General features: G+C 44.3%; 1 protein-coding gene and 1 long non-coding RNA gene across 3 annotated transcripts; one reads left to right on the forward strand and one right to left on the reverse strand.

Moving 5' to 3' along the window:
* On the forward strand, window positions 1-14,218 carry LOC117011873 (uncharacterized). 2 transcript variants are annotated; one of them, XR_004421071.1, is made up of 4 exons: window positions 1-188; window positions 1,588-1,771; window positions 13,395-13,659; window positions 13,962-14,218. It is a non-coding gene; the product is annotated as an uncharacterized LOC117011873 (long non-coding RNA). The 2 variants fall into 2 exon arrangements; XR_004421070.1 differs by having other exon boundaries at window positions 13,395-14,218.
* INO80C (INO80 complex subunit C) lies at window positions 8,535-26,675 on the reverse strand. Its single transcript, XM_033087611.1, has 5 exons — window positions 26,437-26,675; window positions 16,241-16,351; window positions 15,190-15,301; window positions 14,229-14,296; window positions 8,535-8,942 (listed from the first exon to the last, which is right to left on the reverse strand). Exons 1-5 carry the CDS (start codon window positions 26,590-26,592, stop codon window positions 8,811-8,813), a joined length of 579 nt encoding a protein of 192 aa, XP_032943502.1. The 5' UTR covers window positions 26,593-26,675; the 3' UTR covers window positions 8,535-8,810.
* Between the last annotated feature and the right edge of the window lie 505 nt (window positions 26,676-27,180).

Here is a 27,180-nt window from a genome sequence, read left to right on the forward strand (position 1 = left end):
AAGAGCTTGCCACATTGTGGGAAATGAAATGTTGTGTTAGACACAAGTTATTTGAAAGGAGACATTAGGTCAAAAATGTAAATAGGAATTAAGAAATTGTCTTCCATATCCAGGACGTAGCTCTGAAGATGGTGAAGCCAGGAGGCAAAGTCTCAGTCCTGTCGTCTGGATCTGCTCTTGAAGAAGTGGTGAGTCTTGGTGAATGGGAGTCAGAGAAGCCAGGGCCCATCCTCCCAGACACCTTTCTCCTTCCTAGCAGCCTCCTGAGCAGCTCAGACCGACTCCTGTGCAGCCCTGGGCAGACTGTCCAACAACCCTGAGCCTCCGCTTCCTTCATGGTTAAAATGGACGCAATGAGGCTCCCTACTGGGTGTTGTTTCTTTGGTTTCTTCTCCCCATGCAAATACTGCTAGGCAAAACACCTAAATACATTCATGCCGGCTCCGTGGTGAGAGGGGTGTGTGGACAGAATGGGACCTGCACAGGGAAAGGTGCAGGGCATCTGAGGTGGGGATGAGAAGCAATAGCATCTGACTTAGAGCTCTTCTTCAGGCCCTGCCAGTCCCCATATACTTTGATTTAAAAGACAAAACCTACAGTTTCTGAAATGATGATGGGTCAAGAATCTTCAGATATGGAAGGCACCTCACCTCTCACTGCTCCTACCCTCCCTCCCCCAATTTAATTAAGATAATTTCTGTTCCTTTCCATTAGATTCAATGACCTATTAGGGAACAATAGTTTAAATAAAAATCACATCTGGCAAAGCCATCGAGCATTTTTAGTCTAGCTATGGTTTTCAATTAAATATTTATGAAACATGTAAGCTATACAAGCCTCACTGCCAGGTGAATGCCAGTGAAAGGTAGTTTAAAATAAATGTGTCCACCCAGTCTTCAGTCTTCTCCTTTAGAGAAAGTGTATCGGTCAGAGTTCTCCAGAGACATAGAATCAATGGGATGTGTATATACAGAGGGAGCCAAAAATGTATGCACATTTTAAGGAAACAAATGTATTGAAATTGTAATACTCAATATATACCGATAACAAAAGATGAATACGAGTCATGTGTACACATTTTTTGTCACCCCCGTATATGTGTGTGTGTGTACATGGAGAGAGAGAGAAAAAGAGAGAGAGATGTATTTTAAGTAATTGGCTCACACGATTTTGGGGCTAACAAGTCTGAAACCTGAAGGGCAGGCCAACAGGCTGGAGATCCAGAAAAGAGCTGATGTTACAACGAGTCCAAAGACAGCCTGAAGGCAGAATTCCCTTTTCTTTGAGGACCTCAGTCTTTTGCTCTTAAGGCCTTCAACTGATTGGATGAGGCCCACTCCTATTATGGAGAGTAACCCGCTTTATTCAAAGCCTATTGGTTTAAATGTTAATCTTCTCTAAAAACTACCCTCTCAGCAACATGTAGATTGGTGTTTGACTAAATATGCGGGTACTGTGGCCCAGCCAAGTTGCACACGAAGTTAACCATTGCAGAATGCCCCACAGGAATATGCACTTGCATGGTAATTTCAGCATTCTCACATTACATCCTGGCTGAATCTCTGTGTTCCTTCTCATCATCCTAAGGTAGCTCCAAGCCAACCTTCTCCTGCCAAAGGAAGTACGGGCTGAAAGGAACCCTGTGCTGGACGGACGGGACCTGGCTCACTGCCCTTCATGCCTCCTAGCAGCTGTGCTGTTTCACCCTTTGAACTTCAGTTTCCTCAGGTGTAAAGTGGACACGCTGCTATATCTACCTCACAGGATTATAGTGAGTATTAAATGGAAAGAATAGAGTGGGGTGTGGGTGCGGGGGGACGATGTTTTGCAGTCCTATAGGTGCAGTCATTGGCTTGTCAGGAAGAGCCAGACTTCCCTGAGACAGAGCAGGGCAAAAAGGGGTCCCGTGTCATGAAGGACGGGACAGGGTGGGAGGCTTTCCCCATAGACTGAAGCCACTGGGAAGGAGGCTCCAACCTTCAGGACAAGCCTCAATTCCACTGAAAAGTATATACTCCCAATCCAGAGCTCCTAAATTGAGTTTTTGGTTCTTTTAAAATTACTATGTGCTCTTTCCAAAAATTCCAGATTTCAGAGTAAAAAGTGTAAGTTCCCTTCTTCATTACTCCTACCCGAAATCCACTCCCTTCTCCAAAGGAGACAACTATTAACTCCTTGGCAGGAAGCATTTCACATCCTTACTGATCTTTTTGTTACTACAAAATTGGGGTTCACCTATGGTTTTGTGATTTTTTTTATTCACTTAGCAATATTGTACATACCTGCTTTTTCATGTTTAAATCTGAATATTTATTTGCATAGTGGGTTTTTTTTTCCTACTTGCATAGAGAAAAAAGGCAAAACAGGCAAACAAATAAAAGGCTTCTTACAAGTAAAAAGATAAGCGTCACTGTAGGCCTAGAAAACCAGGTTTCTGAGAGAGTGTCCACATGATTCAGCCCCCTTTCCTCTGGGAAGGGCCCTGGCCCAGGCAGTGCTACCACAAGGGTTTACCTTTGCTGTTCCAGACCCACCGTGCACCCCAAAATCCCCACCTATACATTCCATTCCTAGAATGTTCTGTCTTGGCTTTCTCCTTGGCTCCCGTAGCCACGTTTGCCTCTGAGGCTGAGACAAAAGCGATTGGCCCTCTGCCACTCCATAAGCAACGAAATGGAAGCATTGAATTTCAGAGAAAATGGTAATGAATGGGTACAAATACTAGATTATTGTTCCTTTACAAAACCTTCCAGACAGGCAAGCAAGAAGTTTGGGGGAATTGCACTAATGTGTGTGTACTTTTGGAACATTTCACTTTCAAGGTCTGGAGGGACTTTTTCTTTGAAAAGACCAGAAACTCTCTCCTCTTTATCTCTAGTTAGCAGTTTCCTCCCCACTTGTTATGAGGGGAGATATCAGTCACCAAGCCCTTGGTTGGATCCCTGAAGAAAGCCCTAGCAATATTCCACATTGCAAAACGCAGGCCATGCCCTTCTGCATTCACACTGGAAAGAGCTGAGGCTCCAAGTCACCTGGGCTGGTGGAGGTGACTCATCTTCCTGACCCGCGAGGAGGAGAGCAGCGTGTTGGGTGCACACTGTGTGCCTGGCAGCAGTCGGCATCCTGTTAGCCAGGAAAACACTGCCTCTTCCCAGGAAAGGCTTTGTCTGCAGCTGGACACATGGTGGACAGAGGCCACTGAGTCATGGAAGAAAACCAGGCTGAATCCAGGGATTCTGTTTGCAGTGGGAAGAAAGGGGCCCTATTTTCATACCCAACCCTGTCACCCAAACAAACAGGCAACCCTTTTTAGAAGGGTTTTATGGCCCGTTATTACAGGGAAACAAATGGTAGCCTACATGACGAATACCAAGGAAGGCATGAAGCAATAATGATCTTGAAGAGGTCCAGTAGGTGGTTGCTATCGGCCCCTCCTCTCCCTCTTATTCTAGAGGAGCTCATTTATCAGAGTCCTCAAGTCTCCTCTCTTCCCCTGGGCTTAGTCACAGATCACTTATTTATTTAGCTAGTTATTTACTCCCTCCCGTGCTGCATAAAAACGTGAGGTCGCTTATAAAAATACAGGGTGAAGGACGGAAAAATGACCAAAATAAGCAATGAAGAAGACAAGGGGAAGCTGATGGAGCCAGCAATGAGAGGAGCACACGGAAATGTCCATCAGATGATGTTATTTGGTTACTATAAGTAGGCGGAAAATTTGGATCTAACTGTCCTAGGAGCCATAGAAAAGAGAAAAAAAAATCAGATGGAAGGTACACGTCTCCCGGTAAGTCAGGAAAAGATCCACCTTTCTAATGCAGAGACCAGAGAGAAGTGAGTGGTCACTGTTACACTCGCTGGGCACGTTGGCCAGAAACTGAGTCAAATGCTCTTCTGACATTTTCTCAATTGATCCTGGCAATCGTGTGGGGTGGATACTATTATGATGTTCATTTTACAGAGAAAGAAACTGAGAATTTGAGAGCAAGTTAGTAATTGCCCAAGACCAGAGAGTTAGTCAATTGTAAAAAGGAGATTAAAACCTAGACTATCAGTCTCCATGTCTGGGTGCCAAACCAAGCAGCTCACCTGCAGGGCTCTAGGGGGTTATTTCTACAACAGATAAAATAAGGATTTTTGTAGGGCTGTGTCTCCTCACCTCTCTCAATGCAATTCCTTAATATAAGCACAAAAGCATAAGCCAGATGAAATTCAATGAAAGCAATTCTTTGAGCCAAACCAGTTTGTCCATGTGCTTAGTTCTTTGATGATCTAATTTCCTTCTCTGTGTAGATATAAAAATATTGCATATTCTATCAGGAAGTTGACCAACAGGTATTTTCTCAAACCATAATCATTCTAATGCATCCCAAACCAACTCTAGCACAATTTATTTATACCCCAGGAGAAACTTTTGGCCTCTCCACTCCCATGTCTACCTCTACACAGGAAATATTCTTACAGCCAACAGAACACACATGAAGACCTCTGTTAAGAACATCTGGGGGGCAACTGCCTTGTGGTTCTTTTCTTTCAACCCATTCTTTGTGAAATGCTTTAGGCATGGGTATTCCCTCTATTCAAGACCTCATACTATTCAGGCAGCATTTCTCAAGCTTTTAGCTTCCACAAGCCACTTCAAGCTAATGCAGACCACCAGTTTCAGGTAAAAAAATGCATCACAATGTTTAGAAATAAAAACATCACGTGTTTTTAAAAACCCTTTTTATTATGGAGAAATTCAAACACATGAAAGTAGGATAGTATAATGAACCTCTCTGTGTACCCATCACTCAGCTTCCACAATTATTGACTCACAGCCAATCTCTTTCAACACTACTCCCATCCACTTCCTCTCTCCCATATTATCCTGAAGCAAATCCCAGATATTATCATTCCATCCATAAATATTTCAGTATGTGTCTCTAAAAGATATGAATCTTTTAACATTATCAGACCATTTTTACAACCAAAAATATCCATAAAGTTCCTAAATATCATCAAATATCAAATTTCCAATTGTCTCAAAAATTTTTTTGTTTGAATCAGGATCCAAATAGGGCCCACACATTTCTATCAGATAGAATGTTATTTTAAATAACACTAATCATCTCATGTATTTGTAAGAGGACATCATTTTTAATCTCTTCCCGAAGTATCTGTCCAATTTCGTCAGGTTTATTTACTTCAGACTCCATTGGTTTCTTTCTTTACCCTTTATTTTTACTAAGCTAAGCACTCCCAACTCACAGTTATAAGTCATTAGAAACAGAATCAAGTGTCTAATGTCTCCAATGGCCAGGGATTCAAAAATGAGAGATTCCTCATTGAAAACTCTTTAGGCCCAATTACAAAATATATTCAAAATCCAGATGCATGCATGCTTTGACTTGGGAGATGGGGGCAAAAATGGGTCTCCGTCATCCACACAGACTGCTCCACACAAATGCTCTGGAAAGCATTTGTCCAACACGACAGGCAGTTCTAAACTCTGCCCAATTGTCATGCGGGGTCTGAGCTCCCACTCCTCGCACCAGAACGCAGGATATGGTGAGGCCAAAAAGGAACACCCACGGAGCCATAGATAGGGGAGTCCTACCACTGTATTCTCTGCTGGAGGCTGGGTTGGAGACACAGAAAGCAGGAGCCACACGACCCACACCCTGCCATCTGCTTCTCTGCCAACCAACCAACCAACTCCCTGGCGTAGCCACGGCAGTTATATTAGTGGCTAATGGCTAACTGGTTACAGCTGACGGCCACCTAATAACCGAGCCAGCACCTTTCCATGTGAGGGTGAGAGCCTGGAAACTGCTCTCTGGGACTCTGTCCCTACACCAATCATAGATCGCTCTCCTCTTAAAGTGAAGGCACGTATCAGATATTGCGAAAGAGTTCAACTCCACTTAGAGCAGATTGGACTTCAGTTTCGTCTTAAGGAAACAATCTGGTTTCTCAGCTAATTGTTTTCTCTTTTAAGAGGCTGACTTTATCCTTTCGATCCTACAGGCCAATGCCAGAATTAACAAGGTATCTGAGACAGAATCACCAGTAGATATGCCATGATGGGCAAAGTCAAGTTCTCATCCAAAGTAGTGGAAAGGCCCTCTGATGGCATAAGGGAAAGTAGAGGGGTGGGGATCAGCCTATCAGAAAGAGCAGTTCGGAGGACACTGAAATGTCCAGGCAAGAAGTGATGTGCCCCTGAAGTTGAAGAGGAACAGGGCAGATGGAAGAGGAATGTGAGAAGAGAAGATTTGGGGCTGATTGAAGGTAGGGGGTAAAGATGGAAGAGGAAGGAGTCATTAGCGGCATTCATGTTTACAACCACTGTGCTGGGAGGCTGTGTAAAAAGGAATCCTACACACACACACACACACACACACACACACACTCGCCCCCTCCAAATTGCCCATTGTCCTGAGATGGAAACAGCCAGCTGATCTGTGAAGAAAACACACCCTATGTGAAATACTCTCTTTGTAGTTACAGCAAGGGTTCTCAACCCTGGCTGCACGTAAGACTCACCTGAGGAGTTTAAAAAAGACTCCGCCCAGGCCCCAGCTCAGGCCAGTTGAATCAGAATCCCCCGCTTCCTTCCCCCCAACACAGGTGAAGCTAACGTACAGCAAGGGCTGAGAACCACTGGGTCAGGCATGGACAGCAAAGGCAACGGCAGCATAAGATTGCCCGCCTGTTCCAAAATCTGTAGGAGGACTGATTGTTGGACCTGGTCACAGCTTGAAGTTTAGTTTGGCTCAGCTGGGCCCCCTGTTGCTTGGGGTGAGTGGAATGACCTGACCTTAGGAACTCAGTTCTCCGTCAAAAAGAGACTGGCAAGGACAGCCCAGCAGGGGAACAGGAAAGAAGGGAGCCAGGTGGCCGGCACACGTGCTTCCCCTCTGCCTGCAAGTGGCAGTTCTCACACTTCTGAGTCACATTCACGGTATTTATCAAATGCAGATGCCTGGGCCCCATTCCCTGCGTAGGTCAGGTCTACAATGTGTGGCCCAGGAATCTGCATTTCAATGAGTCCCAGTTGACTCTGAAAGAGGGTTCCCAGCACACACACGCACAGAAACTCTTAGAGGCCTGCAGGGGCAACAGTCGGTGGGCCCCCACGGTGGACTATACAGGGCAGGGATTCTTTTTCATCTTGGAGACTGAACAGGCAGGTCTGAAGTAGCACCTAGCAGTCAGCAGTCAAGTGTTAGAATAGTGTCAGTGGGGCTCTATCCAATTTGGGGGACCTTAATGGGAAAAAAGTGCACCTGCCCCAAGTTTTCATTGTATCATAGAAGGTAGAAGCAAAGCAGGAAGGGCCCTTGGCTCACTTACTCCATTTCACCAAAAGGGAAACTGGAGCATTTTCCTTTGCTGACTGCTGGCAGGAAGTGCAGGAGCGAGAGGCACCCCAGCAGCCTCTGGTCTTTCAGAGAACTTCAGTTTCAGCTGTGGGTTTTAATGTGAGGTCCTTGGACCAGTAACATCAGCGCCGTTGATAGAAGTGCAAATTCCGGGGCCACACCCCCGAGCTGCTGGATCAGACTCCCACTCTGTTACCACGAGGCCTCAGGTGATTCTGATTCAGGTTTGAGGACCCTGCACCAGAGGCTCAAATGTCTTTGTGCTCACGGGCTTAGGGAAGGTTCCCCACCTCTCCTGCCATCACCTCAGTCCCTTATTGTGGAGGTGAGAAGTCACACAGCACCCCTCCAGCACTTTCCACTAGATATTGAGAAGGTGCTGAATAACACAGGGGCTGCTTTGCGTCTGGAGAAAAGGAAGCCGGGTTCCGGGCAGCTGCCACCTGCCCAGCTGGCTGCTCTCCCAGCTGACTCGCAGCTTTGTTTTTCTTTTCTGTAAGCCTGGGGTGGGGGTACAGGAGGGGCTTTCTCTCAGAAAGAAAAGGCACCTGGGTGCCTAACCCCCCAAAGTAGAGGCAGTCCTGGCCCAGATACCCCAAGGTCTGGTTCCACTGTCTTCCCTAGAGAACTGGGGGAGTAGGGCTCAGAGAGGCTTGGGGCACACCTCCACAATCTCCTTCTGTCCCCGGAGTACTTTCCATAGGATGGGGGAGCAAACACTGTCATTCCGGAACAGTCTTTGCTCATCCTGGAGCAGGACAAAAGCCCTTCTTGGAAGGGGTGTCAATGTTTGTACCCACACCTCCAGAAATGGGTTTTAGTCAGCTTCGCCTGCTGCAACGAAATGCAACAGACTGGGTGACTTAAATAACAGACACATATCCCTCTTGGTTCTGGAGGCTGGGAAGAGAGGCTGATTCTCAGGCGGAGGCACAGGCGAGAGGACCGGCCCAGTGCGACAAGAAGAGTTACGCAGCCCTTTCTGCTCCAGTCCCAATCTTGGTCTTTTTCTGAGCATTCTGATCAAAGGGAAAAACTATGCTCGAAAGAGGGAGTCACTAGGACCAGGAATAATCCAGCCGTGTTGTCAGGACTCATTACAGAGACTTTAAATGTGTTAGAAGAGAGTTCACAACTTTGAAGCCAAAATTCGGGGATGTACTTGGGTTAAATTAAAAGCACAATTTTGTATTTCCTTGTCAAACAACTTTACGTGAGGTGACAAATGAAGTATAATTCAACTCAACAGGAAATATCACACTTGGAGGAAAATCATAGAGGGAAAAAAAAAAACCGCTTAAATTAAAGCCAAACATTCTTTCCAAGACACAACACTGACATTTCCAGATTGACAGCAGAATGAGTTTGTTTCCATGAAACAAAACCATGAGTCCAAAGTCTGCTTCTGAAACAGTTTTGCACTTCACCTTCACTTCTGAAGGCTCAGGGAACGATGCTTGTGGCCTTTCTCAGGGCCAGGTAACCTGTGACAACGTCAGATGGCAGCCTCCGAATGTAGGAAAACTCTTCAATAGTGCTGAAGCGAAGCTTGCTCTGAGGGTCAGTGTAGTTGGCCTGGGTGGGAAACAGGCACAGAGAAGGGCAGAGAATTGGTGATGGTGGTGGTGAGGAATATTTTAAGTTCAAGTTTAAATTTTTTTTCAATTTTACTGAAAGTGAAATATTATTTTCATCATGTCTTACTCTGTCACCAAGAACACTAAATTGCTCACTTTGGCAAAAACTTGTTAATCTTCCCAGACTTGAGAAATACTTCAGCGTATAAATGGGAGGAAGAGGAATAACTACATCAGACACTAGGATTCTTCTGGTTGCTGCCTCTCTCAGCTGACTCGCAGCTTTGTTTTTCTTTTCTCCAAGCCTGGAGTGGGGGTACAGGAGGGGCTTTCTCTCAGAAAGAAAAGGCACCTGGGTGCCTAACCCCCAAAGTAGAGGCAGTTCTGGCCCAGACACCCCAAGATCTGGTTCCACTGTCTTCCCTAGAGAACTGGGGGAGTAGGGCTCAGAGAGGCTTGGGGCACACCTCCACACTCTCCTTCTGTCCCCGGAGTACTTTCCATAGGACAGGGGAGCAAACACTGTCATTCCGGAACAGGCTTTGCTCAAAGGGCCGCATCCTGGATCAGGACAAAAGCCCTTCTTGGAAGGGGTGTCAATGTTTGTACCCACACCTCCAGAAATGGGTTTTAGTCAGGTTGGCCTGCTGCAACGAAATGCCACAGACTGGGTGACTTAAATAACAGACTACACGGGCTACAAGCAAGAGGTCCAAAACTGAATTCATGATCCTCCCTCCGATCCCTGCCTTCAAACTCCCATCTGCTTCAAACAAAAGTTCCAGATCTGTTCCCCAAGGCAGGGAGAGGCACCTCCAGGCAGGCTGGCACACCCCCTCCCTGCCACCCTCCCTGCTCCCAGTGCACTCTTCTCCACTCTTCCAGCCCCTCCCCTTGCCACTTACATGGCTTCCTGGGTTCCACTGCAGTGCTGGACTGGCTACCCATACCCACTCTTGCACTGGAAAGGACGGCCATCCTACAACTGCAGTCAGGCTCATCTTTGCTACTTGTACTTCTGCTCATTTTTTCTTCATGAAACCTCTTAATGGCTCTTCTCTGTTCTCGGGACAAAGGCCCAAGGCCTCAGTATGGCTCCTCAGTCCTCACCAGCAGGCCCAGCCCTCCTCCTTCCCGAGCCTCTTCCTCGCCACATGTCCTCACTCCCACATGTCCTCACTCGCTGGTTCCAACTACCCTGGCTCTAAGCCCTTCCCTCCTGTCGTGCTCCATTTGCCCTTTCCTTGGGAGGGGCCCCCAGCCTGGCCCACTGTGCTCAGCAATCACCTGTTTATCCTTTAGGACTCAGCCCCCAGAGTCCCATCATCAGGGAAGCCTTATCTGCCTCCCCACAGGAGGTCAGGACCCCCCTCACGGTCACCTGTCACCTCACCAGATGTGTCTCCTGTGGAATGCTATCTCCCTTGCTTTTACTTGCATTTCCTGAGGCAGGAAGCCTGTGGTGTGCTTATCACTGAATCCCAGCTCCCAGTGCAATGCAAAGCTCACAGTGGGCCTTCAGTCAGGGTTTGCACAGCAAATGATGAATGAATGAATGGATGGATGGATGGATGGATGGATGGATGGATGGATGAATGAACAAATGGACAATCAGGAATGTCACAGAAAAGAGACCTTGTTTCCATATCAAAATTCTCTTCTGGTCTGGTTTTCCCATGTGCAGAGTGGAGACAATAATCCACTCACTATATACCTCAAGGCACATGTCTTCCGCACATTTTGAAGCAGAAAACATGAGAGTGAGTCATTTGGAGCTCCTTTAAAAAAATTATAAAAGATGCCATTAAAGTCTAGACAGATAACGTCCAATTACTCCATTATGGATTGTCTGCTCTGAGGTTGGTCATCTCTGTGGACCGAGACGCAGCTACACTGTGATTTAATCAGGGAGGGGACTAAAGAAGCAACGAGCTGAGGGGAACTGAGTCATAGGTTTCTCATACTCTTTATTAAAGTCTTCAGCTCCGTCACTGGGGACCTCCTTAGGTATTTAACATCCGAATGCGTGTCAGGAAGGGGGGTTATTTCTAAAAAACTAAGATTGATTAAAGCTCTATAATAACATAAAACTTTGATCCTCTGGCTTGATCTAGATATTGCCTTCCTGTACCACATTTCCTTCAATGACAGTAATATAAAGGAAGGCTTCAATAGAGAAACAGCAACAAGTCCCTTTGGAGGCTCCTGGCCACGAGGTAGTTAGATGAGCTGGCTGGCGGGGGAGCTGCCCTGTGTTTCCCAGCAGGGGCGCAGGCCCGTGCAGCGGGCTTTGATCAGCCAGTCTCCATATAGGAACCAGCCCAGCAGGCTCCATTCCTGTGGTGGCCTCACTCCCACCACCAAGCTGTGCTGAGCCAGCCTGCCCAAGTTCAGACCTCACTGCCAAGGCGACTGAATAAAAATGCAGAATACAGAGATACTGTGGCACCAACCAAAAGGTCACCAACAAGAACTTGCACAGACTGGACCTGACATAGACATACTATTCTGAACAGAGGGGAGGACACCACGTGACACCACAGAGTTGAACAAGTAAAGAACTGCAGTCAGAACCTCCTCCGGATTCCAGCCCTGGAGACTGAATGAAACAAAGGCCGCCTCCCAGGAGGGCAGGCAGCAGCTTTCAGGCCTCCTTCGCTGAGCTGCGGGGTGACAGGCAGTGTTCACTGCTCCCCCATCTCTCCTAGAGCCGCAATACTTTCCATAGCTTTGTAACAAGGGCTAGACACAGGGGTGACCCCTGCATGCCTCCCTGCCATGCCCAGCACAGGGGAAACAGTCACTTGGCCTGCTAGGAACAGGTGGGTCAGCATAAATATGAGCTAGGCTTCATTTTTTTTAATTGCGAAACTTTAATTTATACAAGTTAACAGATGAATATATTTTCCTCTAGAAAAAGAAAACATTATGAGTAAGACTCAAGTCCCCTTCTACCACTGTCTACCATCCAAAGTCCTTTGCCTTTCCTGAGGAAACCATTGCTAGGTGGGCACCCTTCCAGACCTTGTTTACATACACCCTCACACACGTATATGAACACACCAGGGAAATGACCCTGTATTTTTTCGTGAATGTCTGTTGATTTTTACTTATGCTGCCTATACTGCTTTGCACCTTTCGGTAAATAATACATCTTAGAAATTTATCCGTGCTGTTAACATATACATCAAGCTCTCAGCAGAGTATGAAAACACCCCCTCCCATCGATTGACCTTTATGTTGTTTCCAATATTTTGCTAACACATTTTCTCAGAAGCATTTCTGCATGAAGCTCCTTGTAGACACAATTTCTCTAGAGAGCTGCCTAGAAGGCACATTGCTGGGTCATAAGCTTTTGCTTTTTTGTCCCAGTAGGTAGTGTTAAATAGTCCTCGGAAGAATCCATACCAATGTATTTTAGATTCCCACCTCAAAACAGCAATGCACGAGGATATCCATTTCTCTGTGTTGGTGACACTGTATATAATCAAACATGTTCATTTCTTCCCTACCTGATGAGTCGTTTTCCTGATTAATAGTGAGGTTCAACATCTACTTATTAGTCATCAGTATTTCCTCCTTGTAATTGTCTATTCATATCCGTTTAGCCAATTCTTCTATGGGATTTTCTTTCAATGATTTGGTAGAGTTCTTTGTATGTTCAGAATTTCTTATTTCTACATACAGTGCAGCAGGAGGTTTTAGGTTATGTATAACATGACAAGTCCTTTGCCAATGGCATAAAGGGGCCTGAACAATGAATGCTTCTCATGATGCGTCTCAGGCCTCCTAAGGTGGGAAAACCACTGCACTAGCAGACGAGCTGCCTGATAATGGTAAGGATAAAGCTACCATCCAAGAGCGCACCTTCCAAGTAGAAGCCATAAACCGAGCTTCTACAAGCTCAGCGCAAAATGGCACAGGGAGGAATTTCCACTTCGGGTCATAACAGAGTAACTGGTGCCAAGCTAGCTGTTCTGCAACTATTAAAAAGGGTCAAGTATATGAGGCAACTATTTTCAGATAGTAGACAGGAGACAGCATAAAGCTACAACATTTCTCTCAAGGTGAAGTCCCCTCAGGGGACCTTTAAGAGGATGCATGCCATGAATGGATGCCAGAACCCACCACACACACATGCCATTTTACAGCACTTCTTCTCCCTATCATTTTTTAGGATCATTGTGTTTTAAGGATCTATGTTAAAAAGTTTGTAGAACACTGAGGAGTATGTGCTTTCTGGAGGAAAAGCTAAAATCTATGACTAATTCAGAGTATAACTAACACTATTTTCAAAAATAAAAACTGAAATCCTTCCCAATGTAAAATGTGTATCATTAATTTAGTCAGTTTGTTACAGAAGTTGGAGTCACATATTTTCATAAAAATGTAAAGCATTTAAATGATGTGGATGAATTTTTAAAAGTGAAATGACTCATTATTTCTATAGTTATGGAAAAAAGCCCATCTTCCAAACTGAACAGTGATAAAGAAGGAGGAAGAAGGCGAACTGAAAATTCCACCCTTCATCTACATTCAGAAAAGAAAGAACTGAGGCTCTCTCAGGTTTTCGAGGTTCAGCGACTTGACCAAGTCCTACTCACCCAACTATACTGCTGATTTTCAAACTATGTTCCCCAGAAGCACTTTGGGGGTCACTGTGGTGGGGAGTAGAGAGAAGAACAGAGGACCAGATCCACAAGGGACCACAGTGGGTAAGTGGGCTCCAGGGGATTCTGTAAAAGATTTCATTTGGAAAGGGGGTTCTGGTACTTAAAATATGTTTGAAAATCTCTACCTTTACCATAGTGCCTCTTTAGAGAAGTTTAAATATTTTTTTAAAAATACAATCATCTCTAAATTGCAGGTAGTTTTTAAACCTTGAGCAGTAAAAAAGAAATAATTGTTTTTTTATGTAGTTAACATATACATGAAACATATAACATGTATGTGTATATATATACATATGTAAGTATACATATATGTGTGTGTGTGTGTGTGTGTATGTTTCATATAGCTAACAAACAGAGGAAGAGGAAGTGAAACTTGGGTCTCCTGCTTTTGGAGCAATCCAGTCTCCAGGCTGCCCACATGGGTGACCCAAGGGGCAGCCACTCTAAAATAAATGCATGAATGCTTCAGCACAAACCTACTACCTATTCAAAGTATACAGGCTCCAGGCAGTGCGCATGGCGGTCAATATTCAACACTGTCTCAGCAGACAGTACTGTGAAATCTTCCTTTCAATTCAATGTCATAGATATTGACATGTAATTACACTCACCAGAAGACCTGAAACATCAGAATACTTCTTAGCTGGTTTGAAGGATGGAGGAGCATCAATACTGAAGTCTGGAGGGGAAAAAAAGAAAGAAAAGGAAGCTAACTAAAGTGGCTTTAAAACATTCAGATCCCTTCCCTTTTCATCTAAATTTTACTTTGTGATTAAGCACTCACAGAATTCTCTGCGGAAATGATGCAGTATGCCACAGACCAAGTACAGGCTCCAGAGCTAGCTCTGCCCTGGCCCCAGGGACCCTCTACACAGAACCACCAATAGACAGCTCATCTGCCCACAAGCCACTCTCACTGTCTCGGGCTACATGGGCTGACAGTGATGAGATGCCAAACAACCCACTGCCTGCATCTGAGCATCCAGACACTGGAAGGTCCACACCCACACAACTGACTAGCTCACTTGTCAGCCGTCTGAGTCACCCCATGAAAGACGTGCAGTGGGACAGGAGGTGAAGACTTTTACCTGTACTTTCCAAGGAAGTTGCACAGAACATATAACAGTGCTTAACACAGATTTGGAAATACTGTAGCGTAAAGCGTTTACTCTGAAAAACACCGGCTCAGAGAGAAAAACACAACTGGCCTATAAGTTGGTCAGTAAAAAACCTCCTAAATCTTGGGCAACCTTGTTCTTGGAAACAAAGTTTAAGAGCAGATGTCTGAATAAGTTTGTAAAATAGAAACACCAATATTATCACATCAGGACCTGTTTCTCCAGATTAAAATGTTAACAGTGACACTCAAAACCACACATCCATGACAAAGCAGATTCAACAATAATAAAGTCATGAGAAAATGTACACATTATTTCCCTGTATTGATGGCACTATGTAATTCCTAAGCTAAAAATTGTTTCCTACATTCATGCAAACACAATAATATAGGTCTGTTATAAGAAGTTACGAGTCTGAACATTATAAACTCCCAGAAGGCTCGAGACAGCTCACAGTTCGGATCATTTAGTTGCCACGGCAATGCCCTTTCAGAAGCCAGGATTTGTTTCAGGTTCTTCCAGGTTCTGTTCTTCTTGCCAGCTACTGCACCACCATGGCCTGAGTGCTCGAATTAAAAGCATGGATTAGAAGAAACAAAAATCAATGGAAACTACCATTTCAGAATCTGACATTTCAGAATCTGACATTTATGCTTATTCATAACTGCATTCTGTCATGACCCTCATTCTGTCAGCAATCATTTGTATCCCTAAGGCTTTTTGAAAAAAAAGTATTACACTGTACACTTTAATCTTACTTATTACACTGTACACTTTAACCTTACTTATAAAAAACAATGCTTTTGGATTGTCAAAACCCATGAGTGAGTGAGTAAGTGAGTGAGTGGAGTAGAAATAAAAGGTTATTATTATTTTTTACATTCACATAAAAAAATCCCATCCTTTACTGGGTCTAACTTTATAAAATTCACTCATGAATTTCTCATTACTTGCAAATGAATTTACGACAAAGTTAGATTTAAACTCATGACCACATCTCCCTAAACGCCCTTCGGAGGGCAAGTGTCTGCCTTGCAAATTACTGGTGATTCTGGAAAACCCAAGTAAGGCACAATCATGGCAGGCAAGGCTTCTGGAAATTTTTGTTTTCTTTTGTCCTGTGAAGGTGACAAACTAAAATGGAAAAGAATACCAAAGTCTGTTGCAGGCACTGGCAATATTGTATTTTTAAAACTAATTAATGAAAAATAAACTTTTAATGGTGTAATCTGAATCACTAATTTATTATATCCCACGAGAACAAAAGGAAGAAATCTAAGCTATTGTGCTATTTCTACTTCACTGCACAATAGCTTAGATTTACTTAAAGGAAGTGCCCTTCTTCTCTTGCCTCCACCCCTCCCACAACAGCCCATAACAGAGAAGGTGGCAACCGGATTGATGGAGAAGGGGATAGCCGTGCCACCTGGGCTGCAGGCCAGCACGATCGGAAGCCACGGGGTGGCGGTTTGGTTTTTTATTTATAAAATACCTTAGATGCTTACCACAAAGTTGAGATCCTTAAATGGCAAAGGTTTAGCAGTTTTTTCCATAGGTCCTGTGCTAAAATCAGAGGGCACCATTTTATTCTCACTCATGGCTTCCATGCTGATACCCTTAAAATATAATAGGAATAGTAGGAAGTCAGTTTCTTTTAGATGCATTCCCTAACTCAGCTCTCAACAAGACATAAGATGATACCACAGGACACTTGAGGGAAGGGAGTGTGTCCAGAGCCTCAGCAGGTGGCTGCACAGAGGTCACACCAGAGTGGCAGCAGCACCTGCTGTGCAGAAGCCACAGGAGACAGCCAGGACCCCAGCTGTCATGCTTTCTGGCCCCACTATGTGCCGAGCATAGAGATATGTCCACCTGAGCTGGCTCATTTAACTCTGACAACTACTACAAGGTAGTACTATTTATCCCCAATTTACAGAAGAAAACAGGCTCTCCATGACACTACGGGGCCACAGTTCCTGCTGATCTTGTCGAACTATACATTGAAACATTAAGACAGAAAAGGTCCAGCCCTTTTAAGGGTCTCATCAGCTACAGGAACCAGGCTAGAGCTCGTTTGCTTAACGGGCACAATAGGACGTGGCATTCTGAGAAAGGAGAACAGAGGGCGAGGAAACCAGAGGGTCAGCGGGCTGCGGCCAGAGAGCTCTGACAAGCAGGCTAATATGCTTTAAAAGTAAAAAACCTTTGAAGCTAACACTCACAAAGGAAAAACAAGAAATAGCAAGAAACCACTTCTGATTTGTAATGCAATTTCCAATCGTCCCAGACTGCAATAAACTGTTTCTTAATTGATACATAATTTACATAGAGCGGAAAGGCATAGATCTGAAGTGTAGGTTTCATGAGTTTTGCCAAATGTTTCCACTTGTGTAACCCATGTTCCTGTTGAGATATAGGACACTGACATCATCCCAGAAAGTTCCCTCATGCTTCTTCCTAGTCAATACCTTCCACCCTCAGGGGCAAACACTGTTCTGATGTCTACCACATTAGCTTCTTTAGCTCAGAAGAAAGTTTCTGAGATTTATCCATGCTATGGCTTAGATCAGTAGTTTGTTTCACTGAATTTGTATACTACTCAGCAGAATGGTATTCTACTGTATGGATGTACCATAATTTTTTATGCATTTTCCTGTGGATGGAATTAGGTCATTTTCAGTCTTCAGCTATTATAAATAAAGCTGCTGTGAAATATCTGTACAAGCCTTTGTGTGGACATGTGTTTTTACTTCTCTTGGGTAAATACCTAGCAATGGAATGGTTGGGTTATAGGGTAAGCGTATGTTTCACTTTGTAAGAAACTGCCAAATCATTTTCCTAAATGGTTGCACTCTTACACTCCCAGCAGCAGTGTAAGAGAGATCTGGTTGTGTGTGTGTGTGTGTGTGTATTCCACTCCACCATCCCTGTGGGAGGAAGGCGACTGGGGGAGACAGGGACCACTCGCTCTGCTCAATAGTTCTCTGAACAGTGTCTTCTCACACATCTGCCCAGACTCCACTCCAGGGTCTCTGCACATGGGCCTGGACTCCAGCCAACGAGTCCATTCACGGTCCTTTCCTACCTTTTCTCCCCTCCAAGACCCAGCTCAAATGTCAGCTCACGAAGAACTAAGAGGCCTCCAATTTTTCTTTCTTTTCCTACCATCTGTAGCCACAAGTGATGTCTTTCTTCTCTTCCTTCCCTCCCTTCTTTCCTCCCACAGTCCTTTGCCCTTATCTGGCACTTTCCTCAGCATAAGCTTTAGAAGAGTGATTCTGTAGTGCACGTCTTGTCCACTCCATTCTCTACAGCACAATCAGTGACGATCTTTTAAGTGCAAGCTTGATTGCACCCCCATACTTACAACTGGTCATTGGCTCCTGCTGCCCTTACGATTAGGAACAAATTCTGAGCCTCTCTCTAGCCTCGCCTCTTGCTCCCCCTCTATCCTGTATTTTGTATTTTCTGGTGCAAAATCCATTGAGTTATTTTCTATACAGCACAAAATGTATCCAATTTTTCCATTTTTATTTATGTTTCACCAAAATTACTTTCATCAGGATTGGTCCATGTCAGATTTACTTTTACAACAAAAATTAGATTTAGCATTTTGTACATAACTAACTTTTATTGCCCTTGTGATATTTCCCTCATGATCACAGCACTTCTGCCAGGTACATGTGTCCTAGGGGCCCAATGATGAGGAAGATTTGATTTTTCCCATCACATTTAATCATTAACCGACGTTACCAGTGTAACTGGTTGTCAATGTTATTTTGTGTTGACTATTTTGTGTTGAGTAATATCTATTATAATTTGGATATATGATTGATAGTTTGTATTTATGTCTTAGTCAATGAAAAATTAGCAGCTTTTGAAATAGGCAGAAAACAACAGATCAGAAGAAGGAGAGACAAAGGAGACAGATGAGTGGATTAGAGGAGGGGTAGAGTCAGAGAGTGAGAATGCACAGAGGGGACAAACATCTGCTTCACTCTATGGCTCAGTCTTCTGTCTCCTGCCTGGCACAGAGTAAGTACCAAATCCTCACTGACAGGTTAACTGACTGAGTGACTGGAGTTACGGGAGAAGACAGCGTGGCATAACTAAATGCCAGCGTCCATATTTAAGATGTACGTGCTCAGGAGTTCACTGGAAGGAATCGTCTCTGGGTGGGATGCAGGGACCCCACGCAAAGAAACACAGGAAGGATAATTCAGAAACTGGGCTTGGTGACCGCTGGGGAACAAGGGAAGAGGGTGGGAAGGACAGGAGATGGGAAGGGAAGAGAGAGGAGTAAAACTTCTCTATGTAGAACCTTTTGTAGAGTTTTGCCCTTTTGAACCATGTTAAAGTTTCACATACTAAAATAATAATAATAATAATAATAAAGCCAACAAGGATGCAGCAAGCAGACAGAGAAAATGGAATGCAAACGAAACCAAATCAACCTAACTGCATTTGGAATGAAGAACAACCACATGAAGGGGAGAAAGGGAGAAGTCACTTTAAACACAGTATTTTGACAACATAACCTAGGGTTAAAGGCAAAAGAACCATAAACAATTGGCAGGCTTGTTTCTCACAAGGGTACAGGTTAGTAATTCTGACACTATATGTATTCTAAGATGAAGCAAATACGGAATGAGGGAAAGCTCGAACGAACCTCGCTTTCAGAGGTTATCAATATGAACTCAGGGTTTTTCACATACACACAGATAGAGAAACACAGAAACGACACAGAGCTGTGTGTTGGGGGGTGTTGTTATACACACATACCTGTATTTCCTAGTTCTCTTCACTGACAGGGCTGAAAGCAATGAACAATAGGCACATCATTGTTCAGATCTTGGTTTCTAAATATTATTTTCCAAGAACTAGAGATCCTTGACAAAATGGCTGATCCCAAGGCTGGGACAGGAAAGTATAAGATGAGCCTTGTGGTACCAGAAAGTAGGAAAAGCTACTGTATCAGTTTGCTAGAGCTGCCATAACAAATTAGCACAGACTGAATGATGTAAACAACAGAAATGTCTCTTCTCACAGTTCTGGAAACTAGAAGTCCAAGATCGAGGTGCCAGCAGGCTTGATTTCTCCCGCGGCCTCTCTCCTTGACTGGTAGACGGTCACCTTCTCACTGTGTCTTCACGTGGCCTTTCCTCTGTACACGTGCCTCCCTGGTGTCTCTCCCTCTTCTTATAAGGAAACCAGTCATATTGGATTAGGGCCCCACCCTTATGACCTCATTTGGCCTTAATTACCTCTGCAGTGGTCCTATCTCTAAATACAGTGACATTCTGAGGTGTACTGAGGGTTAGGACTACAACACAGGCATCTTGGGGGGACACAACTCAGTGCATAATAGCACTCCAAAAATGATGGAGGTGTGTTAAAGCAACAGGAGCCAGTCTGAAAAGTTCCCACCAGCCAAATCTGGACAGTTTGCGCAACAAAATAAATAATACTAATCCAAATATATAAAGAAGTCTGATGACTCAACGACAAAAGGACAAATAATTCCATTTTTAAAAGGGCAAAGATTTCAAAGAACATTTCTTCAAAGAAGATACACAAATGGCCAGTAAGCACATGAAAAGATGCTCAACATCATTAGTCATTAGGGAAATGTACATCAAAACCACAGAGACGGTAGGTATTTCACACCCACTAAAACGGCTATAATCAAAAACATAGTAACATGCATTGGCAAGGATGTGGAGAAATGAGAACCTCATACGTTGCTTGAGATAATGTAACAGGGTGCAGTCACTTTGCAAACAGTTTAGTTACGGGTTTGTACAGGTTAACCTGAACACATGAGCCCGGAGCTCCATGGAACTTGAGGAGGAAGCCGTAGCTGGCATGCAGGTGGAGTAGAGTGACAGTCACCTGCTCTTTCAAGAGGTGGCCACACAGGGGAGAAGGAGGGAGTTTGGCCCACTGGCCGGGAGGCACATGAGGTGAGCAGGTCACCTGCCAGTGTTAGAAGGGGCCACTCTCCTGAGGAATCTAACGATTTATTAAGGGTGTGCCACAAGATTCCTGAGGGAGGAAAGGCCGATGGGCGTGGGCTTCATGAGGCTGGGCCTCCAGGGTGACCTAAATTAAGTGAGAGAGAGAATGACAACCCTAAGAACTACGCAGTGAGCCTCCCATCAGAACAGAAGAACCATGACAGCTACGGACAACTCAGGGAAAACAAGCAGAATGTGAGAGAGATTTCCTGGGGCCAGACACATTTTAAGTTTCGAATGTATTGAGTTTTTCATAAAGAAAAACTACTTATATAATGTTGTTTCCATCTGGGAGAAAATAAACAAACAGAACTGCTACAGAAGCAAAGAGAAGATGCCAAAGGGAACGAAGAACCAGGTCCCAAGGCCTCCACGGTTATTACAGAACCACCCATAGAACACACCAGCTCACTGTGCTGCCATCCTCAAGCAGTGGCATTAGCTTTATCTCTTTGCCTGAACTACTGACACACTACATTTTCCCCTTTCTGTTCCTGTCTCTTCTCTGATTCCCAGTGGAGAAGGTCAAAGTCACAGTGAAATCCTGGCAAGGAATACAGGGCATTCTTCTGACGTAGGCTGTTCTCAGGCCTTGGGAGACCCAGGAGAACACTGACAGGTAGAAATGCCTCATTGAGACCTGGGCAGGCAGTGCTGCCCCAGAAGCCACTAAGAAAAGCAGGCACCTCACCAAGTCCTTCTGGGTTGGAAGGTCCGGGAGCTCAGCCAGGAGAGAGGATGGACCACGGGGCAGGTGCATCTGCCAAGAGGACGGGCAAGGTGGTAGGAAGAGAGGGCCAGCAGTTGGCATCACCGTTCCAGGTGGCATGCTGGAGAAGAGTCAGGGAATGAAGATGACGTACTCATGCACTCATTTGCAAAACCAACCTCTCCTGCTCTGCTCGTGTGGCCACTCCATCCTCTTCTCTTCCCTCGTCAGCAGGCCAGAGCCCCACTGAGGACTCATGCTAAAGACGCGGCAGAGAAAGGAAGCCGTCCTAAGGTGAAGTGAGCTGCAGCAGTCCAGAGCTGCACCTGTCTCTGAAACAGTGAGGGCCCTCTTCCCTCTGACCAGGCTCCAAAAGAATACCCCACTCAGGGCCCAGAACTGGGTTTTCTGCTTGTCTTTCCTCTTTAACTCCGCCCTCCATGTTACTGCGCCCTCATTCTTCCCTTCTCCTGGGCTTTGGCAGAGCTGAGATTCCTGTGTCTATCAGTGATGGTATGAGGAGAGACCTTCAGTCAAAAGGACGACTGGGTCTGTGAGGTAGGGATGCAATAAAATAAAACTTAATATGATGTAGTTTCCATATCACTAAACCACTGTAACACTAAGAGACTTTACGAGAAAACTGTCCCACACCGAGACATGCACACCCTAAGAAGAGGAAAAACCTAACACCTAGCACTAAAACAGCTAATGTCAGCCCCAGGGAAGAGGAACCTGGCATGCTGTCAAAGAAGCCAGGCCTTCCCCGGACTGAGACAAGTGAGCGCAGCCCAAATAAATGGCTTTGTCTCTCCAGAGAGTAGCCTGCACAACTGACTCAGAATTAAGGATAACTTGGACATTCTGTCTGGTTACAAAGCAGAGAAATAAATGTCTTTTGTCTTAACACTGAAAAATCAAATGTCCACTTACATCTAACAGTATTCTAGATTCAAAGAGCTGATCCTAGCCTGTAGATTTTATCAACGTGAACAGGCATTTTGAAAATCTAAAATGCCTTATACTTATCTAATAAAATTCCCCAAAAAAACATTTCTCTGCACCATGGATTTGGTTACAGCAGAGATGTAATTACATCTTCTAAGGTAGACGGACAAGAGTGATATCAAAAGGCAGTCAAGAGAAAAGAATGTGGACTCCAGACAGCCGACCTGGGTTCCAATTCTGACTCTGCCACTTGTCAGCTGTGTGACCTTGGGCAAGTTCCTTAAACTCTCTATGCTCCTGTCTTTTGATTTGTAGAATAACAATTCACAGAGGGTTGTTTTGAGGATTAAATGAGATAGTACTTAGAAAGTGCTTGGAACAGTGCCTAGTATGTAGTAAAAGACCGTTAAATATTAACTATTATTATTTATCATGATTTCCTTCACCTTAGAACACTGTATCTGTTCTCCAGCCCAAGTAAACACCAATCATTTTCAAAGTATCACAACCAGAATGGATACGAGATGGACACTTTCCAGATTATGACATTACTGTTCAATAACTACATTAGTTACACTGAAAATATAAATCCAAACACAGAATTGTAATTCTGTGACAATTTGTACAACTTAGCAAGCATAAACACTTAGTAATTTCTACTGAACTAAAGAGTCATCTGATGAAATAACAGAACAGAATTGTTTTAGTTCTATTAAACTATTTAATACTATTTCCTAGGACTGACGTAAAGGAGACCGCTATAAATGCTTTGATCAGAATACTTTTGGATCCAAAATATTTCCTTCAACTCCTGAGAACTTCCGAGCATAAAGCCCTTTAAATTTCATCTATTCACTCAATTTTACTTTAGAAACAGGAATGTACATTCTGGAAATTAAAACCCACCTTAAGAATCCATCAAATTATTTCACCGATTTCAAACAGCACTCTGATATCTATGTAAATATCCCTTGTAAATTTTTAAAACCCATGAGTTTTATAGACACTATTTTTTTATATGACAAAATAGCTAACTACTGAAGTATGGAAATTTGGATAATGAAAGATCTGTCAAGTCCCTTTTAACTCAAAAAATCCAATCATTTATATAAAAAACACTCATTTCCCACTGACGAAACCTTGAGCCATCTGCTACCTGTGTACAGCTGCCACCCTGGAAGGCTCTCCCCATCCAAACCCAACACCCCTCAAAGTCCACCTCAAGTCCCTCTTCCTCCCTACCTCTCCTCTATCATTGCCTACATGAGTCCTTATCTTCCTATGTCCCGCCACATTAGGGCACCAACACAACAGAATACTATAGTCAACTTTGGGACATGGTTAGAAATCACTGTATTTCCCTACTTATTTCATATACGTGGTAGGTAGAATTCTAAGATGGCCCTGAAGAATCCTGACCACTGGTGTACACACACTTCTTCCAGTAATTCAAGCAAACACTTATGTGGGTACCACTGTGAAGGGGTTTTGAAGAGATGATTAAGGTCTCAAGTCAGCTGACCTTAAAACAAAGGAGATTTCCAAGGTGGGCATGCCCTAATCACAGATTTAAACCCTTTAAATCTGGGTTCAGGGGTCAGCAAACAGGAGAAGTCAGAAACATTTGAAGCATGGGACGGATTTTATGCAAGAGAAATTCTTCTGGCTTTGGAGATGGAGGAGACCATGTGGCAAGGAATCCAGGATAGTGGCAAACTGCCAGCAAGGAGAGAAGGACCTCAGTCCTACGGCTGCAAAAAACTGAATTCTGCCAACAATCTGAATGAGCCTGAGAAAAAGATTTTCTCCCAGAGCCTCAAGACAAGAAACCAGCCCAGCCAACACAGATTTCAGCTTTGTGATAGCCTGAGCAGAGAACCAAACCAGTCACGATGAACCAACACTTCTGACCTACAGAACCATGAACTAATAAATAGGTCACTTAAGCCCGTTAATTTGTGGTAATTTGTTACGAAAGCAATAGAAAACTAATACAATATATGAACATTCTCTTCTCCTTGGAGATTTTTGGGAAGGCAGGGACAAGCTATAATCCTTTGAAATGTCTTAAGCATTATGCTGGGGACATAACAGAAATACAATAAATTCTTGCTAATTGAACTGAACTGAAACAGAACAGAAAGGTTGAGCAAGGGACATACGAGTAGGTAAAGGTCACCTCAGAGGGATTCCAGGCAGCCCTCTGGGCAGGCAGCACGGTGCGAATGCCTGCATATGTTGTGAAACAGGGAACCAGGATGGAAGGCTATGGTAGAGCAGGAGAAAAAATATCTAAGACTCCTTTCTGGAAACAGAAGCCAAATTTTTTCCTTCCTCATGGGATACTGAGAGTGGAAGTAGGGTAACTATACCTCATTAGTTAAACGCCAACTGGGAAGAGGACAGCAAAGACAAGAGAATTCACTATCCCAGAGAATGCCCTACTCTTTCCAGCCTGAGGGTTTGCTGAGGCTGCTGACATGGAGAAGACCCACAGGGAGTACTTAGGCAGCCCATCCTCTCAGCGAGAGCGCTAAGGCCTCCAGACTTGTGATTTCCACCAAGTTGGATTACTGGAAATTTCCAGCATCCTGAAGGCATTTGGCTACTGTTTGAAGCTTGCTATGGAGGAAGTGGACCAATGCTACCTTCAGAGTCAAAACAATCATTCCTCCCACTATGTACTGACAGTTGGATATCAAAATGCATCAGGCACATACTGGAAGAAAGTACTCACAATGGCAAAGGACTCCAATCAAGAGTATATAAAGAACTCCTAAATATTAATAATTTTTTTAAAAGACCCAATTAGAAAAAATCAGGCACTTCACAAGATACAGGAATGGTCAACAAGCTTATGAAAAGGTGACTGATATCATTAGTAATAAGTAATCAGAAAAAACAAAAATTAAAACACAAATGAGATACAACTACAGAGCCATCAGATTGGCTAAAATTAAAGGAGGACGATGGCAAGTATTGTTGAGGATTTAGAACAACTAGAACTCTCATACTTTGCTGGTAAGAATGCACAACAGTGCAACTATGTTGGGAAATAATGTTTAACAATTTCTGAGTTAAATGTGTGTCTATCTTATGATCCAGTGACTCTACTACTATCCATTCACCCAAGAGAAATGAAAGCCTGTATCTACACAGACTTGTAGAAGAATGTTCAGAGTAGCTTATACATATAAGCCAAAAACTATAAACAACTCTAAAGTCCATCAGATGTGGTATATTTACACAATGTACCAGATATATTGATACAGGTAATATCATGAATGAATGAACGACTCTCAAAAACAGTTTTACAGAGAAACCCCAACAGACCCAAAAGAATATTATGTTCTGTGTGAGTCCATTTATAGTTTGTTCAAAAATGCAAAAACAATATTTGGCAAGAAATGTCAGAATAGTGGTTACCTCTGACAGGGAGGGAAGACAGTAATGCCTAGAAAGGGTCACCAGGGAATTTTATGAGGCTCTTATAAATGCTCTCTTCATCTGAGTGGTAGCCATGTAAGTGTATACATGTATAAAAAGTCATTGATCTGTATCCTTTTGTGCATTTTACTGTATGCAAGTCATGCGTCAATAAAGTCTTTTTAAAGCGGGGTGAAACACTATTAATGACCAGTGGGAGAAACGACAGGCCGTTAACATCCCTAAAACATCTTTCTGGGTGAACAATGCCACACCACGTGGCTAGAAAAGACACAGTAACACACTCCATCTTTGCTCTCATATTACTTTAAATAAAATACAAGAACCAAGACTCTGCTGAAAATTTTTTGCTGAAAATTCTATCCTGGAGCCTAAAAAGGTTTTATCTACAGCAGGCACCAACCCACCAAAGAGGTGAGGCCACAAAGCCCAGCGCATGCGCCCTACCTAGCCTGGCCTCGCGCATGCGCCCACCCCGTAGCGCGCTCCTTCGCTCCGCCTCTCACGGCCCCGCGCTTAAGCCCACGTCCCGCCCCGCACGGCCACCGGGCACGCGCAGGTTAGTCGAGCTACCGCGTACCTGCGCAAAGCTAGAAGCGGCCGATTTTTTCTTCTTACTGGCGCTGTATCCCCCGGCGCTGCTGCCGTTATGGGAAGGACTGGCTGGCCTCTTCTTGCTGTTCCGGGCTATCCCCGGAGTGGCAGTGGTGGCCACAATTGGAATTTGAGCCGCCATTCCCACCCTGAGTCTTCCTCCTCCCCCCTCCCCACTTCTCTCCCTGTGATGGCCCTGGCTTCCGGCTCGCTGTTACTTCCGTCTTAATGCTTGAAAACCCGGCCTGGACTCCTCAAGTGTTCGCTGGCTTCTCTCGGGCAAATCTAAAAGGCGGAGCTCGGTGCAGCCAATTCCGTCAGGGCGGGAAGGTGCCCTAGGGCCCGCGTCCTGCTACTTTGGCTCTCCCACGTGCTTGGAAATCCCTAGTGATTGGGGAATAGACCATCTCGCGATTTTTTTAAAAAATAGGCTTAAAATTTTTTCCCCGCCTTAAGTCAGAAGGCAGATAACTTTTGATGTCTAAGAATAAAAGTACGGTCATCCTCAGTGCATTAGACCACCATGCTGCTAGTTTTCCCCTTGGTCACTGTCTTTTGGCAGGGAAGAAGTTTGTGTATCAGTAGTGCCCAAATGGACTGGAAGGGTTGGATGGTTCTTAACCTTTTATGGGTCTCAGACCTCTTTGAGCGTGTAAGCTATGCTACCCTGTTACCCAGACAATGAGACCTAGACGGACAGTCAGTTCTAATGCGTCTTTTGGATCAAAAA

Source organism: Rhinolophus ferrumequinum, chromosome 19, assembly GCF_004115265.2.
Source record: "Rhinolophus ferrumequinum isolate MPI-CBG mRhiFer1 chromosome 19, mRhiFer1_v1.p, whole genome shotgun sequence".
NCBI classification, from domain to species: Eukaryota; Metazoa; Chordata; class Mammalia; order Chiroptera; family Rhinolophidae; genus Rhinolophus; species Rhinolophus ferrumequinum.